This window comes from Struthio camelus, chromosome 1 (assembly GCF_040807025.1).
Source record: "Struthio camelus isolate bStrCam1 chromosome 1, bStrCam1.hap1, whole genome shotgun sequence".
Taxonomy (NCBI): Eukaryota; Metazoa; Chordata; class Aves; order Struthioniformes; family Struthionidae; genus Struthio; species Struthio camelus.
Window position 1 is genome coordinate 57,245,081 of NC_090942.1, and position 17,982 is coordinate 57,263,062.

General features: G+C 40.0%; 1 protein-coding gene across 8 annotated transcripts in view; it reads left to right on the forward strand.

Moving 5' to 3' along the window:
• Positions 1-17,982, forward strand: part of MRTFA (myocardin related transcription factor A) — a 122,260-nt gene that overhangs the window by 75,244 nt on the left and 29,034 nt on the right. For 6 of the 8 annotated variants that reach the window (XM_068941308.1, XM_068941288.1, XM_068941316.1 and 3 more), the window contains one exon: positions 17,823-17,888. In XM_068941308.1, coding sequence (XP_068797409.1) covers positions 17,882-17,888 — 7 coding nt within the window. In that variant the 5' untranslated portion in view covers positions 17,823-17,881. Of the gene's footprint in view, positions 1-17,616; positions 17,889-17,982 lie in introns of those variants that run through there. The other 2 variants (XM_009665345.2, XM_068941324.1) reach the window with 1 other exon arrangement.

The following is a 17,982-nucleotide window of genomic DNA, read 5'->3' on the forward strand; positions in this document are numbered from 1 at the left end:
TTTGAGCACAGTGGCCTCAGAAGTAAGGTAATGATTGATTTTAAGAGGGTGTAATGTGATCTGAGAGGAGAGAAAGATGACTTTCAGTGACATTTTGGTAAAGGTAAGAAAGGTAAAGAGCAATAGGAGTTGAGGACAAAAAGATAGATAGAATAAGGCCATATGCTTTAAGGAAAGGCAGCCAGTGCATGGAAGACGCTCTTAGCAGTTGCACTTAGAGAATTTTTCTCTCTTCTACAGCTCTAGGACTGCTGAGGCTGCTAAACAAAGCTGTTACGTTTCTACTCCCTGCTGTCACTCTACCAAGGCTCTCTATCAGATATAAAAAACAACTTTTTATTAGATTTTAAAAACATTATTACTGTTTTTGTTGCTTATTTGTATTTGTTTCTTTGAGATTAGAATATTCTTGTCCAAGAAATAAGGAAAAAGGAAAAACTGAAGTCAGTCTTCAAATTAAAATTGAGGAGTCATCCATCCATTAGTATGTGAGGTATCTCCAGATTACCATGTCTGCTTTGGAGGCAAAGAACTGCAGCACACATCAGTCTTGGAGGAAAAAACAAAACAAAACAAAAAGGCAGAACTTGCAGCTTGCCTTTTGCAAGGCATTGATTTTACAGAAGGTGAGCACTCTGCATTTGTGCCAGGATGCATCTTTCATCCAGGCACTAAACATCACAAGCTCTTGAGTGGGATAACATGTAGAATGAGGAAAATGCAATTCTGTAGTACTTTAATCAGTAGAACAATGTTTGCTGCTGTTTCAAGTTGAAAGGAATAAAGATTATTGAATTCCTGTATAATTCTAATAATCAAGCTGTGAAGACTCTGCAAAGACTAGCAGTATTCATCTGCTCTACTCCGTTTCTAATTCATAATATTCTAATATCGTATGTGCTGAAGAAAACTACTTTCTACTAGCTACCAAACAGGAAGGATAGGAAGGGTAGGAAAGAGAAGTAGATGCTGCCTGCTTCTTTGACTTCAAAAGAGAACAGAATAACCCTTTAGCTTTGCTGCTACTCTGTTCAGTCTCCTGTGTTCTCAGGATGCCTGTTGTATTTATGCTTTAGCTTGCGCTGCATTTTGCAGAGCCAAATCTTACAGGCAGTGGAGAAGCAGATGCACTCACATCTAAACCCTTATGGAAGCTCTGGAACTCAAGAATTCGCACTGAGCTGAAACTATAATGACTGTTAGTTTTGGCTGACAGTGGGACAGGTTAGTTCTGTTATCACCAAGGGCAGAAAATTCATGCCCTGCTCTTCCTCGCTCTTCACCACAAAGAAGTGAATAGGTGCCAGTCGTCTTTTTCCTCTTCATAAAGCTAGTCAAGTAAGAGGTGTCTGTATTGTATCAGTGACAGTGTTCATTCCTATTCACTGAATGTATCTCATGAGAAGCAGCTATCAGGAATAGACTTTGTCCTATTTCTTTGCCTCTGGAAAACAGATGGTATCCTAAGTCTGGGGTTTTTTTTTGTGTTTGTGTCTTTGTTTTTGACGTGGGACTTGATATAATGAAGTTTGGGAACTGCTAATCTTTTCCACACACAAATATACTTGACATGGGGAAGTCAAACCACATGTGCTTGTATTTTTTGAAGTATGTGTTGGGGCAATTATGTAAAATTCCTAGAATTCAGAAGTCCATAAACATGTTTTCCGTTCAAGAATGCTTTGGAGTGATTTGGCTTTTGAATACTGGACCCAGTTTGGAGTTCCCAGATCATTTAACACAACAGTATGGTAGCGCTTAATGAAAAATGTGTCAAAGGAATTGCAGGTTTTGGAAAACTTCATAAAGCTTCTCAAAAGCTGATTAGCATTCATATGATTCTACCTTAAAGGTGAATTCTTCCAAAAGTTAATGCCAACTTTTCCACCTCTGTGCAACAGCTTTCACTGGTTGCTTGAGCTAAATGCTTTTTGGCAAGTCCTCCTTCAAAAATGTTCAATGTGACTTAGAGTCTGACAGTGAAACTCACCTGTCTTTTTCCAAGATCTGTGTCGCAGGGCCCAGACACATGAACAAGTTACTGCATGCCATCTGATCTGTGGTAACTGTGCGCACATTCTTGGTCCACAGCAAATGTGAGGTAATTCGAGTTAGCTTAGCCTTTGATTAAACTATTAATATCTGTTCAGTACTTTGAAGAGATCAAATCATGCAAATGCTTGTTAGTATACGTTTTTTTTTCACTAGTGATCTAGATGTTATTGTCGTATGTGTTCAGGCACCTGGAGGTAAAGCAGATCAGTGGCCCATACCTCATCCAGTAGAGGGCAGAAGAACCTCCACAAATAGACTTGGACGCTCTCAACACCATGGAGATCCCCAGCAAGAGGGATGCCCTTAGCTCTAAGGCATCTCTCAGAAATGCAGGATGTCATCTTTCTGTAAGAGTTAATCTGTGTCTTCCTAGTTCAGAATGGACCAGAAGCTGCTGAGGGAGATGTCAAAGTGATGTCTCATGCAAACGCATGGATAAGGAACATCAGAAACCAGTCACAAAATGTAAGACACATCTCTGAATTATGGCCAAATGCATCCCAGAATTCAGAATCATTTATGCAAATAGTGCTATGACACAAAATAATATAGAAAATACGCCTAGCGTATTAGGGAAGCTAACCTGCTGGCATTTCTTGTGGCCAATTTAGAGGCACACCCAGCATACGTGATTAGACTCTCTGTAGCCTAGTGCTGCAACCACTCTTCACAAACGTCTGTGCCACAATGATTGTGACTATGCTTAAAAGATAAGAGGTGCAGTGAAGGTAAGGTAATGATATGTCAGTGTGAGGTGGCTTGAAGCTGGCAGTAAGATGCCAATTTAAATTTATTTTTCCTTAATTCCCAGTGTGCCTCCTTTTACTGTTTCAGGGTTTTTGTTATCTCTATGACATGAACGTATTGAGCAGGAAGCTGAAGGAAAGGGTTAATGTTGAGTGACCAGCGTTTTCATAAGTCAGTCAGATCAGTGGAAGGAGAATTGTAGCATTATCCCTGAAGTTGAATCCACATATTCTTTTTGGTCCTATTGCCCTAATGTGTTTTTGGTTTTTTTGGATATGACATGTTTTCCCCTCTCGGAGTTTACTGAACTATTCCTGTCAGTGTAATGATCCCCAGCTGTTGCATTTGCCCTAGCTATTTTCATGCTGGGAATGGGAGGAGGAGGAGGAGGAGAGGGACAGGCTAGCTTGTTTACCACGCTGTGATTTAATTCATTTTTCGAAAATGTCTGCTGTAGTTCTTTATCTCAAAGTAGCACTAAAAGAAAAGAGTTGTAGACGCAGACCTGCAAGAGCAAGAAGATGTAAAGGACTCGACACACAGAGGGGAAAAAAGACTAGAAAATGGGTGTGGTGCAGTGAGTGCAGCTGTCAAGAGCATTTATGCAGACAATGCTTTGAACTAGTAATGTTACCAAGTAAAATCTGCAGTAAGAACTTTTCATGCGCTATCAACTGAATTTTCTTCACTGCTGAGCTGAGCTGAGCTGCCTGTTCAACAGCAGTGGTGCTGGGGTATTGCTGTTCCCAGAAATTGGGAGGCACATGAATAAAGCTTGGAAAAAACTTGTGTGGCTTTGTAGTTATTAATTATTTGATAATTCGTTGCTGTTTACTTTAAAAACAAATACATCTGTATTTGTACTTTTAAACAGAAAATGACTGATGCTTAGCCTTCCTGGGAGCTGTGCAAAATCAGATGCTTTCTTGAAAACAAAATTGTGATACTTAAGGTCAGATCGCCTGCTTTGCATCCAGAAACAACTTTTGTAGTTAACATACTTGTTCACAGTTCTTGCCAGAAAGATGTCACCATGGTTCTCCTGCCAAAAGAAGATAGGGTCAGTGATGGCTGTGATCTCTGCTCGTGTTTTTCAGATCCACATCAGACTGCCTGTGTAAATCCAATCTTGGTACTTTTATCATCTATAAGATCTGTCACTGGTCACCTCAGATTTTTCAGCGTTCTGTCACACGTGCAAGTCATTGATCAGTGACTTAAAAGAACACTTATACCAAAAATAAGTGCCGGCTTGTATCTTCCCTTTCGTGCCCGAACTCCCATCTAGCCAGTCTTTTCTGAGCATTGAATTACTGATCTTGTCACCTGCTGCATCAATAAATTTCGATTCAAAATGTTAAAGCAGCACATTTCTTGGCAAGACCCTTTGCAGCCTACAGTAGAAATTGGGAAATGGCCCTGACATACTTTAGGTTATCAGATGAAAAGATGTAATGGGCCCACATGGGGCAAATTCTGTTCCTTATTCTGGCAGGGGGCCTCTCTGTGGATGCAAAATCTGCTGAATGGCATAACATGAAGCAGAACTCCCTATTTTTCTTTGTGTTGCTTGGGCTAGTGGAGGTGAACACAATGTTTTGTCCTGGAGATATGTAAAATTTGTCATATCTAATGTCATATCTTTTACAAATTAAGAGCAGACTTGCAGTAGCTACAGTACATTGCAATATGGTAATAGCTAGTAAGAACAACAGATATTTTTTGTTGTTGTTGATCAATGTACTCAGGATTTTTCTTTATGTTATGATGAGAAGGGTATAAAAAATGTGTAGGTACTGCCAAGGTTTACTGTTATATAGTAAGTATTGCTCCACAAGAACATAGATTTTAACTTTCTAATCTGCAGTTCTGCCATCTAAAGTTAGACCAGTCTTGATTCAGCCAGCAAGGAGCGTGTAGGAAGGCTAGTAATAAGGAAGAGGATATACTGCTTTAGGGCATGGATTTCTTCCAAAGTTGACAGTGAAAACTAGGGAAACCCAGGCTTTCTGGACAATCTCATTTTAATGCAGTCTTTCTAATGTAAGCAACTGTAAAGAAAATCAAAAATAGCTATTTGAGAGCTTTACAATAGTGTCCATTCCCCCCCCCCCCCCCCCCCCGCCATTGTATGGACAGGGATCGTTTGTTGCAGCCATGCATATGAACACCTCCTTCTACGGTCTCCATGTCCATGGGCAGCTGAGGGCCTGCCACTGCTCTGAGGATATTTCCTGTATCTTCTCTGCTATTACCCCACCAGCTGACACATTTAACAGCTTTTTACTAACCTTCCTCACTGAAACAGTTGTTGGGGCACAAACTTTTTGTTGCCTAGCTAGGTTGCTGCGGGGGAACTGGGTGATGTGTTTTGGTTGACAGAAGGAGGAGATCCACTTTGAACTTTCTGTGTGGAGTTTCCCCAGCTTCAAGCTGCCAATTGTTTCTCTGGTGTTAAGTGCATGGAGAATAAAGCTGTGTTTTTTGTAGGAATGGAATGCAGTAGTACCTATGTTCTTTGGTTACTTATTTCTACAAATTTCCCACCAGTGCTGGAAACCAAGATGTATACACTCCTTTTGCATAATTTGTTCAGTCTTACAAGCAGCATGTAACCTGTCCCTGTAAACAGTCTTGGGATTTTCTTCCTTATGTTGGTGTTCCTGCAAAAATGCTCTTTGTGGTGCTCTTTTGATGCTCCTTTTCTTGATTTTCCCTTTCCTAAGCTTCCAGGTCTCTGTGTTATGCCTACATGTGAATGTCCTTCTAAGCCTGTTTGCAGCCCCCACCTATTCCACCTTCTCAAATTCTCGGTTTTCAGAAGTGAAGGATGACATTTTAGAAGTAGACACTAAGCAAAGAGTACCTTTGTGCCTTACTGAGACTGGTTTGCTGCTGCTAATAATAGTTGTCACATTCACTGCAGGCAGTTTAGAGCTAGGATTGTGTCTTCAGGACTGACACGTGATTGTGAATCTAACTACAGTGGGTTGCAAACGCTGTCACCACTTAGCTATCTCACTGCCTCTTTGCTGGAGGGAGCAGTAGAATGGAAACGCGTCTGCCCTTCGCTTGCTTCTGTTCAGTGTATTAGCAAAAGCCCACCTCTATTAACAGCTGGACTGAATCTTCCTCCGTGTGTACGGAGCGCGGGGGTACCTGCTGCTACCTGTTGTCTTTTCTGTGCCCTTCGACAGAGAGTTGAGGCAACAGTGCCATTTTAAACATCTGCGGAGTTTGTTCGCCACTCTGAAGTCAGGGGTCAGGCAGGCCATTCTGGACTGCTGGGGTTTTTTTTGGTTTGCTGATTGACCTGTTTCACAGAGTAATATTATTTATATATTTATAGCTGTGATAGCACTTAGGGACCACGTTGAGCATCACAGCCTCATTTTTCAATGCTGTATATCTTCTCCCCTGCAAAAAAAAAAAAAGAGAAAGTGTCCTGGAGACCTGTAGTCTAGAGTTTTGAAAGCAAGTGAGTAAGCAAAGAGAAAGGAAGTAACAGTAAAAGTAGATAGATGCGTATGGTCACAGTTTAAAGAATTCAGGGAATTTGATGTGCTTTTTGTGTGTAATGCAAAATCTGGGGATCAGCTGTGGGGGGGACTTATTTCTAATGTAGAAGAATTTGATGACCGTAGCTTAAATTTGTGACTTTCTTTATAAGCAGAAGCAGAATTGTAATAGAATTTGTACTCTAAAGAGGTGGCAGGCTGTTGCAGTACAAAGGCAGGGATCTTTATTTGAACGTCAGAGGTCATGCCTGCGGCGTGCGTTCTTTGCAAACTTTGAGAAAGCAGCAAAGCTATTTCTTACTAACTTGAACTGTAAAAGTAGAGTAATTCCTTGTAGCATCCACCAGAAGTTCTTGCTAGATCTTCTAGCTTGCTAGAAAGAGGCTGCTGGGTTTTGGGCATTAGTTGGTGGCAGGAATATTGGTCAGATAGGGAAAGAGCTGAGAGTCTGTATTTTGCCGGAAATGTGTGTGTTTGGCCAGCTTTGTTCCATGCTCTGTGAACAACTATCAGCACAGTCAATCAAACTGAAGCTTGGAGGGAGATGCTCTAGCCAGCTAGTTTAAAGTTATGGTGACCAGCTTTCTGTGCTCTCTGTGTAACAGGCTAATTACTTCTTCCAAAGAACTGTTATTTTTGTATTTAAACCTGTGTACTTCTAAGTTTTTTTTTCTACCACTTGCAAAAAACACATTTTCACTCATTTACATTTGGTTTCAATAAACCAAGCTTTCATATGTGATTAAGAATCTGAAACAGTCTTGGAAACACAGAATTATTCCACATTTAGGTGGAAAACCCAAGAATGCGGCTCCATAGGTGGAAATATCACAGCTGTTGCCACAGAAGTGCTGTGGTGTCTTGACCATTAGATGATTGCTGTGGAGGGAGCTTTTAGCTTTTATCTGTAGAGGGTGCCCTGTGGCAGAGGGAAGGCTGAAGCATTGGGCCAGTCCCGTCTCTGAGAAATGTTTGGGGAGGTTTTGGTTTCTGAGAAGTCATTAGTGTTACTGGAGCTGTCTGCTGTAGCAGAACTTGCAGTACGGGAGGTGAGCTGTAAAGGAAAAATACTGGACAGGTTCTCTTCTTATAGCTGAAAGAGGCATGGAATGACTTTCTTATCAATTTTAGTATTATACACTTGTCTAATCAGTCGTGTGTTTTATGAATGTGTCTTGGCGCTCAAGACTTGAATTTTTTTTCTGTTTAACGGAAACACATAAAAACATACTATCCATTAAGAGAAGAAAGCTAACAGACTCTTGAACCCAGAGTTTTAAATAAAATGAAAAATTGTTCGGATTCTGATTTTTCTAAACAGCATGTTCTTTCTTTGTCTTCTATATCATTTTTCAGAAAAAATGTAAGTAACTCATATGTCTGATCTTTAAGGAAAATAAAAAGGTTGGACCTTTTGCTTCTTACAGGCAGAGAGATATCTATCTTTACAAGAAAATAAATGAAAAGGCTGCAAACTTATTTTTCCCTTGTGCAGCTTGCCTTTTGTGCTGTCACATTAGTAGGCAGCTATAGATCTGGTTGCCAGGATATGCCTGCCCATTTCTTCTTTTTCCTTTCTTTGTCCCTGTGTGCCACATCATATTAAGTTAGCTCAGAAAATGTTTTCAAGGGTCTTCTTTGCAAGGTGGTTCAGGGCAATGTTAGTTCCTTCTTGTTTGTTGTTTCATGGAAACATATGGATCAGTATAGACTGTGACTCAAGTTTACATGGAGCGCTTACTGTAGGGAAACTGTGAAGTCAGAAACTTTTTCCCCCCAGTGCTTCTCTTTGAGATGTAGATAGCAACAAGGGATACACAGATGGCACCAACAAGCAGTGATTACAGGAGAGAGTGAATATTTCGGTGTGTCAATTTTACATAGACTTTTCCACATAATATTTTGTTATAGATTGTCTTGTTGGAGCATGCATGGTAGCCAGATTGCATAGATAGGGATATGTGCCTAGTCAGTCACATGCTTAATTTTTGCCTAACCAGTATTTCTGGGACTAAATGACTTTATAAGAATCAGTACATTGCACAGAAAGAAAACCAACTTTTCCTGTTGACGCTTGTTGCAAATTTTTTGCATGTCGCGTATCTTACTAAATATACCAGGTTACATGTATAGCAGATTAATTTCTTGAAGTTCTGTTTTAACAGTTCCAGTGAACGCTGAAATGGACTACTATGCGTACCAAGATTTTACGATAGAAGTAGGCTTCTAGTCTATCGATAGAAAGACAACCTTACTAAATAGTAATACATTTATGTGAGGGATTTTAAAATGAGGTTTAACATTAAAGAAGACAAAAACTGACATTGCAGTAAAAAGTAGCAATGATTAAAATTGTATTAAACCCCCCTACATTTTACATGTTTAATGGAAATGGTGGGAGTTATATTATGAAGGATGACTATAAAGGCAAGCGCTGTAGAACGCACAAAAATAGCTAGTGTTTGTTTTAGACCGACATAAAAAGAACCCTGCAAAATTCACCGTAACTTTTGGCTCACGGTTATATCAACAGCTCTGCATCTATTTAGATTTGTATATGTGATGAATGCCCATGAAATAAGCACATAGAATTGTTTGCAAAACTGAAGACTGAGATTGTAAGCTTCAAAGACTACGGACTAGTTCGTGCTTTGCATGGGTACGCTTTAGACCCCAGCGCCCCAGTGCCGGCTGTAGCCTTTGTGAACCACCAAAGAGGAGAAATTACTCTGTCCTGCCTAGAGGTTAGATCAAATGATGTTCTGCTGCTTTGGCCATGCTACTGTTTTTGTTTGTTTTGTAACATTATGTTATAACAAAGGTAAAATTACTGTAAATGGTAGCTTTATCTTCTAAATTCAGTTTTTAATTAACATTACTTTTATTTCCAAATTGTATCAAAGCTGGTACTGAAGCCGCAAGAATGACCTGGCCAGGTAGCTTGTTTTTCTGTGTTTGGATAGTGAGCCAGCTACCTTGTGGTAATATTTGAGGACGGAAATACCCCTTTTTGCTTTTCATTGTGTTGCTTCTGATTCCATATTCTTTTGGGGTCAGTTTCTTCTGTAGGGTAGCATCTTTGATACTGCTAAATTAATGTTATCAAGGAATCTATATTTGTCTGTCTCCACTAAATTCACTCTTTAATGTCTCATAAAATTGGTTCATTAAAAAAAATACATTTAAATAATTCAGCATTTTTGAAATCATTTTAAAAACTGATTCATTTTTCATATTTCTCTTTCAACAGTATTCTCCTAACAAATAACACTTAAAGGGAATATTGCTATGTAGTAGCAATTTTTTTTTTCTAGTAGTCAAAACTAGTCCTTTGAACACAGTCATGTAGACAGTGCATCTCATATATCAGCAGGCATGTGCGAGTTACATGTCATGTTAATGATTTTATATGAACCCAAGAACATTTTGAGCTGTAGAAAACTACAGAAACTCTGAAGAGGGTGATTCTACCAAGAAAAAAGCTCCTCTTCTCCTGAGGGTGAGAGTCAATATATTTTCTCTCTTCCTCCTCTTTTTGTGCTCTTAAATGTCCTGCTGAGATGACTAGACTTACTCCTTTTCTGTACTTTTCAGCTGCTTTTAAGAGCTTCTGGGCATTTGAGAGCCTGAAGGCTTTTGGAAGTGCTGGATGGAAAAAACCTAGTATTATGTGACCTACATTACATCGCTGGATTACTACTAGCACATCCACTGCGAAATGTTTTGAAAGTTGTTGCTTTGGAAGCGAAGGATCTGTTTTGTTTTTTAAGAACTATTGATAGAGGTTTTAGGTCTACATCAGGCAGAATTGTACTCCTGTTCCCATCTGCACAGATTTTTAATGCTTACAAGAAGTTACTAAAAGGATAAGAAAGAAAAGGTGGTTGTGGAAAAAAAAATGTCAGGTCCTCTGTACTACATCTGCCTTTCATGCAGCTGTATGGCTTTTCTTAGTTAAACTCCCTGTTTGGCTTTGTGTCTATGACCTTCTCTGTTGTATGAGCAGAGCTGGGTAAGGAGGTTATCAGCGTTCAGAAATATTCGCTAAAATGATAAGAGACACCTGCCCACCTAAGCATGTTGCAGTAGAACAGGTAGATTTCTACAGTGCTGCTAGGAAATCCACTTTCATCATTCATGTGATCTGTGATAAGGAACCACTCCTGATCCTGGTTTTGTTTCCTGTTCAGGATTTGCTTCATAGACCTCCTCTTCGAGTGTAGGGAGACTGATCACGATCCCGCTTCTCACAAAGAGAAGAGCACAACGTGAATATAAATAAGTGGTTTTTGCCTCTAGTGTGAAAGGTTCTTGTAACAATTTAAGAGACTAAAACAAATTCTCCTTCTCTTCTTCACCTTCCCAGACCCCTTTTTTCCCCTTAGTAGGGTTGCTAAGGAAGAGATGAGGAAACTGCCTGCATTTTAATTGCAGCCGTTGTTGCTGCAGTAGAGAAAAGCGGTAGTGGAATGTGAGATAGTCTCAAATAGTAAAGAAATAAACTTCTGCTTAACTATCCCTTTGCTCAGGCTCGCTCCAAGCCATTCTTTCAAATGCATTCAAATGAATTCTATCACATCACAACAACAGCGGACGCTTGCAAATTGTGAGGATCAACGGTGTACCCTGCTGCTTCTCCTTCACCCCACAAAGGGACACATTTTTAGCATTCCCTTCCCTGGGTAGCAAACTGCCATATAATCCCTGCAGTTTGGGTGTCATTTACAGTCTGCTTCACTTAAATGCTTCTCTGTTAACTGCACAGTCTGCTTAAATGCGAAGCCAGCATGTATTCACCATCAGCAGTTAGTGGATTATAATGCTGTTATGCTCAGAAAATTGCCTTTAAAAAAGGCCAAGAAAGTTGGCTTTTCTTTGTTGTTAACCACCATTCTAGCAAATTCCACGTGGTGTGGTGTGTGCTGTTGACAGTGCAAGAGAAATGCAGTTTTGGGGGGAAAAAAATTGTCAACCTCAGCAATTTGAGAGTTCTTGTCAGAATTGATTTTGACCATTGTATGCTCACTCATTGATCACAGACTATCATAGCGGAAATTTTTTCTGCAGCTCCTTGTTGACAGTACAAAAAAATTTGTAATTCTAACTGCCCTTTGCGTCTTCGGTATATAAAGATTTTGTAATTGGAACTGAGCAGATGCTGCTCTTGCTGATATATGAACCAGAATCTAACCTGGCTTCCCGCTGAAGCATGGAAGTGCTAGTACGAGTCAACATTTGTTTTCAAGCCAGCATAGTTGAAAAATGCTCAGAGACCAATTCTGGAGTGAGAGGAAGGTTTTCTCGCTGCATCGCTGAGGGTTTGAATTTGCTTATAAATTGAGGGTGCAACTTCTGTTCAAACCAACAGCAAACGTGCTGCATATTCCAAAGCTGCATTTGGCATTGGCTCCTGGGTAAATGGGACTATTTAATACATCAGAAATTAGGAAAAAATACTCTTCTCAGTGTAATTAGAATGCCTGTAGGTAGCTGAGTGATAAATGGAAAGGTGGCTTCACCTTTCAAAGCAGCAGTTAGCACAACTCTCTGCCAAGTTTCAGAGGTCAGTGTTGCACACAGAGCTATGATGGTTTTGTTCAGTAAATATTCCTATGCTGTCAAAGACTTCACTTTTGGTTGCACGTTGTAATTAAGTTGGTTGCATGCATGCTGTTGGTTTAGTCTAATGGTGTTATTCAGAGAGCACTGAAAAACTGAAAAATACAGGTGTGGGCTGCAAATGGTGGCCTGGTGCCACACTGCTTAGGCTGTGGTCTCCGAGCCTCACCAAGTGAGCCAGATCAGACCTAGAAAGCGCTAAGCCAGTGAAAATTCTCCTGGAAAATCTTTGGTGCTACAGAAAGGCAGAGGTGTTGGTGTACGAAGGGGCAGGTTTCCATTCCAGCTCATACTCTATTAGTGCTTGCTAATGGGGGAAGTGGATGCTGTGGTAGAGCTTTCAAATGCGGTGTGCAGAGGTGCTGAGCAGCTTAACAAGTAAGCGACTGGGAACCTTTATAGGTATTAAAGTGCATAGTTTGCTTTTTACGGCTTTTACTTGTGTTTGCACTTTCCTCAGCTTAGATAATGAAGTTAGGCTAATTTCACTTGTTCTTTGGGAGTTTCACTTTCTAGTCATCTAGCTTATTGATTGGGTTGCAGGGATGAATTTTTATATCAGGCACACCACTTTCACTGCATTTACAAAATCAATAAATCATGTCTATGAGCATACAGCCTTACTAGTTAATATGCACGGTTTATGTCTAAATGGCCCTTGCACTCTCCCTTTTTGCGTTGGTATCCTGGACTGAATTCCCACGGAGGCTGTATGTTCTGCCTACCTCAGTTCCTCTAGAGGCTTTCCTTTGGCTCTGTTAGTCTTCCTCACTTCCTATTCTGCACTACTGCTAGTGCTTAAGTGTTGTAATCCACCCTGTGGCTATATTTAATCATTACCTTGGTTGGGTGACTTCTTGTGTCTTTTGGGATACCTAAGAAGAAAAGGTTTTGTAAAAATGTGAAAGTTGCTTTGGGCTTAAGTCTATATTTAACATATATAGTTAGGCCTCACCACAGACTGCAGTGCAGAACAGAACTATGTATTTCTCTTTGCTGGTTCTCAGGAAACAGGATATGCAGAATTGTTGTTGTTGTAAACCTGTCACGTTGTGTGACATATTTCCCAAGATGTGAGCATTTTTTTCTCTTAGCATTTTTTTTTTGTTTTTGAGACGCAGAGGTTGCAGTATACTTTCTGTAGTAGTTGTAGTCATACCGTTAAGCATGACATGTGGTTTAGAAGTGGAAGGGTATGTGTGTGTGTAAGGGGAGACACACTGTAGTAGGTTTAGATAACCATCTGCAAAAAAACAACTTAGCTCACCGTAACCATTTGCTTTTGCTACTGCTTACTGCTGATACGCCCCTGTACTACGGCTGGAGTTGTAACAAGTAGAGTGTCCTGAAAGTGCCCATCTGGGTGCAGCCTCAGTTTGTTAAGCAGGTACCGCTCCGAGTTCCCACCAGCCGTGAGTAGGCGGACAGTAAGCTCTGCTCTTCGAATGTGTCTGCGGGTTCACTTATTATAGCAGTTCTATGGTGAGATGAACAAAAAATAATAAGTCTTGCTGTGTTTCACTACCAGTACAACTCTGCTGATAAGTAGCAGTATTGCAATGCTATTTGTCTGTTAGCACACACCCATGCAAGTGCTTCTCTACCCGTACTCTCTAAAGTGCTGCCAGCAGTCCGCTATGCCTTCTTCCAGATTCCTCTGGAATGTTTTAGTAACTCGTGAAATAGTTCATTAGAGATCTAAAAAGCTTGTCCAGACTTTAATTAAATTTCAGAATTTTTCTACTTGTGAAATAAATCAATTATTCCAATTTTGTGGTAGGAAAATCAGGCAAGCCTTCAAAGCTTACAAAACGCTTCATAGATTGTGGCACGAGTTGAATAAAGAGGCAAATAAGAGAGTCCTAGTATAAAGCTTATTTTCTAGCCGGCAAACATATACTGTCTTTTATATGACCTATCTTTTTCCTAAATTGAAAATTAATTTAAAATTTAAGTACACTGGTAAAGGAAACTGAAAAATGTTGCTTTGTGATTGAAAGAACTATACGCAAGTCTTTGAGTAACTTTGAATTTCTCTCGTCATTCTAGACCTTTGGCTGAGCTCCATGTACAACAGCCTTGGATTGGCTCTTGGGACATCTGTTAATCTATATATAGGATTCACACACTTGCACACGTAAACAGGTGATCTCCTAAATATATGAAATGGCGTTTGGAACTCCCAAGTGCTTATTTAAGCCAAAGTGAATTCAGGAGTGAACTGAACTTCTTGCCCTCCTCCCTGTCCCTGTAATAGGCTGTATTGGGGAAAAAGTGCATTATGTGCTGGTAATAACTTGCACTTGATATCTACACATATAAGTTCATAAATCCCAAGAATTACTTAGTGCCAATTAAAAATATCCTGAAACTGACCTTTTCCTATTCCCCCATTTAGTCCTCTTGACAGTTGGTAATTTCTTGCCATGGAAGGGACATAGTGATTGAAAATAAAAGATACATTTAATGAGTAGAGAACAGGGGTAATAGATGGTAGCTGATATATATAAATAAGTTATATTTAGAAAATTAATAAGGGAAGCTGAAGTCAGGAGGAGAATTTTAAGCCATTTGATGAAATCTCTGGCTGTGTTGCTGAGTCTGATTGCTAATAGATCTGGGAATAGCAGGGAGACCTCAGAAGAGTGAAAGAGAAAAGTGACATTTTGCATCACTAGTGAAAAAGTGAGTGAGGTGAAGAGGAGCTAATCTGATATCAGGTCGAGGAAGAAACTATGGAAAATTTGATAAAGAATTTAGATGGTGTAAGAACAGAAGCATAACCCTGCTGTTCAGCTTTTCAATTTTTGAAGAATAGGTCTGCTCAAATGCAATTTTTTTGTTTTGATACTAGAAATTGGGTTGCTGGAGGTGTTGTCTGGTAAAACAAACTTTTATAAGGTCTTTAACTTGCTAGTGCACTATATTTGACTTTAAAAATACCTCTGAATTCAATGGTGTACTAAAACAGATTAAGAACTGACTGTAATCAAAGAAAGTGAAATGTTTCTCGTGGGGATCAGCCCAGTGGGTTTGGAAACAGATGTAGGATGATTGCTAGTAAAGTTATGGGTGGAACAAAGATTAGTGGAGGCAGAGATAATTGTAATGACAGTAAAAAATTGTTTAGATCGTTTAGGCAAGCTGAGACCAATTGTGCAAAATGTGTGTGAATGCAGCTGAGCGCAGAGTTGCACACCAAAGGAGCAAGAAACGCAGGTCATACCTGCATGGCGGAGTTTTTCTCTGAAAATCAGTGACCCTGGAAGGACAAAAGTAAATAGCCCTAGCGAGGTAAATAGTAGGTATAGCAGGAAATAATTGGAAAGGTAAGTAGTCCTAGCAAGTAAACATGGCAGTGCTGTGGCAAAAAGGGCTAATAAATACATTGCTAGATGCGTAAGTGGGCAGAAATGAGTAATAGCGAGAGTATTTGCATGTAAAATTGGGGAGACTGATGCTATAGGTCTGGGCCTAGTTTGTCTACTTTTAGTGAGACTTGCTAATTTAGGGCATGGAAACAAGCCCCCCAAATGACTCAAGAGTGGAAAAATGCTACATAGCGAGAGATTTAATGTGCAGTTAGCTGATACAGCTGAAATTACTTAGTGGCATGCTGCTGCTGGAAGGGAGAATTCTCACCCCCACCTTATGTTGGCTGTGGCAAAAACCTGACTACACAGTAGTCCTGTTCAACTCACTCACCTGACAGAAAGCTTTTCACTTTTTAGGTTGACTGTGTCTTCTGTCAAGTTACTGAGTCCAGTCACCAGTCAGATGAACATGAGAACTGATGTGGGGAGGGAGGGAGGGAGGGATTGACTCTGTGTAGCAGCAAAGCTGTTAGATCAACTCAGTGTACTTCTAACTAGGCTCCTAAGGTGTGTTTCCATGGCGATTGAAGTTGATTCAGATGATCTGCAATGGTCCCATCCGTTCTGTTGGCATCAGTGCTCGTGTAGTTGTGCCATCACCTGGTTCAGGTTTTGACCCACCTCAAAACTAATCCAACAAATAAAGAGCTCTGTGAACAGGCCAACTGTGGGATCATATTAACGCTCATGCCAGCACAAAAGTGAGAGTGAGATTGCACAGCTGGTGGGAGGAAGAGTCTGGGACTGCCACTTCTGTTTGCAGTTTCACAGCCAAATGAAGGGCCTGTTCCTTCCCCTGTGCATTCCCTCCTCCTATCTCTGGCGCTTGTCTAATCCTGCACAGAATTAGTGTAGCGCTCTAACTGCCCCTTTCCCTCCCCTTTACTAAAGTAAGTCATTTCCTCCCTAGGATGCATAGGTTAAGAAATCCTAGTTTAGCCTGTGAAAAGGAAGAGAGGTAACCTGATTGCACACTGTATGTAGAAGTACCTCCACAGGTAGGAACTCTGTCCTGACTGTCGTAAACCTTTATTAGAAAAATATATCAAGAACCAAGAGAAGTTGAAGCTAGACAAATCCAAGTGAAAATTCGAGTGTGCGTTTAAGTGAAAGTGATTAGCCACGGTGCAAATAACCAAGGAAGACACGGGTTTTTCATCTCTCGTTAACATCATGTGAAGACTAGATGCGTTACTGGAAGAGGTATCTTAGTCAAATGCAAACTGCGAGTAGGAGATCTGAAGAAATAGGTAAACCATGATGATGTATTTAAGTAGATCAAGTGGTATCTTTTCCTTCAGTATTTTGATCCCTGCTTTAGGGAAAGTACAGTATAAATTTGGATATAATGTATGAAAGGAATTTATTGGACAGAAAAAGCACTTGAGAAAGGAAGTATGAGGGTTATAATAGGATCGTATAGTTAGACTGTAGTTTTGCACTCTCGTGGTTCTGTTACATTTGTGCGGACTTCTGTTCCGTGAACTATACAACAGACATCAGCTTGACAGAGGAACTAAAATTAAAACAGGGAAAAGACCATGCCATTAATTTTATAATATTTTGTGTTCAGTACCCAACACAATTTTTGATTATAACAGGATTCAGTATCTATTGATGTTCACTTAGGTTGACCTAAATTGATAAGTATTTGTGTGTGCATGTATGATTTTTTTTTCCTTCAGTTTTAAAAGGTTCCTTTCGTATGGAAGCTTTCCTGGATTGTTCCTAAGAACAATCTCCAGAATACTATTTTGATTATACAGTTTAAATGAAAACTGACATTGTAACCTAAATGTTGAAATTAAGAGTATACCGCAGATTTGTATTAGAAACAATTAAATAATTGCATTTCATAAAAATAATTCCTATGTGCCATTTCACTAAAATAAATAGGAAAAATTACTGTGATAAGGATTCCTTCTGCTATGGAACAAGGACAGTTCTAGATATATCCACGATATTTCACACTCATGAGTTGTTTCAGAAGGTAAAAGAATTTCTGAATTGAGAAAGCATATCAGTCTTGTAGTTTAGAGAAATCTTAATGACCAGTAATTTTGTCATAACACTTTCATCTGCACATGGCCGTTAGAGTTTTTGGAGTCACCTGCAGATGAGTTTGGGTGTCACACTGTTTTTACTGGAGTTCAGTCAGCCTGTATTTTTCTCTGTTTGTTTTTTAATATCAATGGTTTGGAAAGAACATAGTGCTCTAGAAAGAATTGAGAAACAGGCCTGGCTTTGCGGATTTTTATCACCCTGCCAAGACCCTTTGCAACTTCCTCTCCTTGTTGCCCGCAGCAGAATACGGAAACCTTACTGCTTGAGGCCACTTCTGCAATTGCAGTAGTGCAGAGGAGTATGGTGGGAGAAGGGTCTTTTTGTTCTGCTGCTCACTAATGGCTTGGCATCCAAAGAAGAAAACAAGATGCATTTGAAAATGTGTCATTCGTTGCTTCTCACACTGATGGGTTTCCTTCTCTTCCCTCTCTCTGCTGTCGTGCAGTGCTGCAGTTGAAGCTCCAGCAGCGACGCACACGGGAGGAGCTGGTGAGCCAAGGGATCATGCCGCGTGAGTACCACTTAAAACTCTTTCTCTTAGTGTTTTTATGCCTACTTTTGAGTGGAGACTGGTTTCACATATGGTTTAAAACATCTGATTCTCC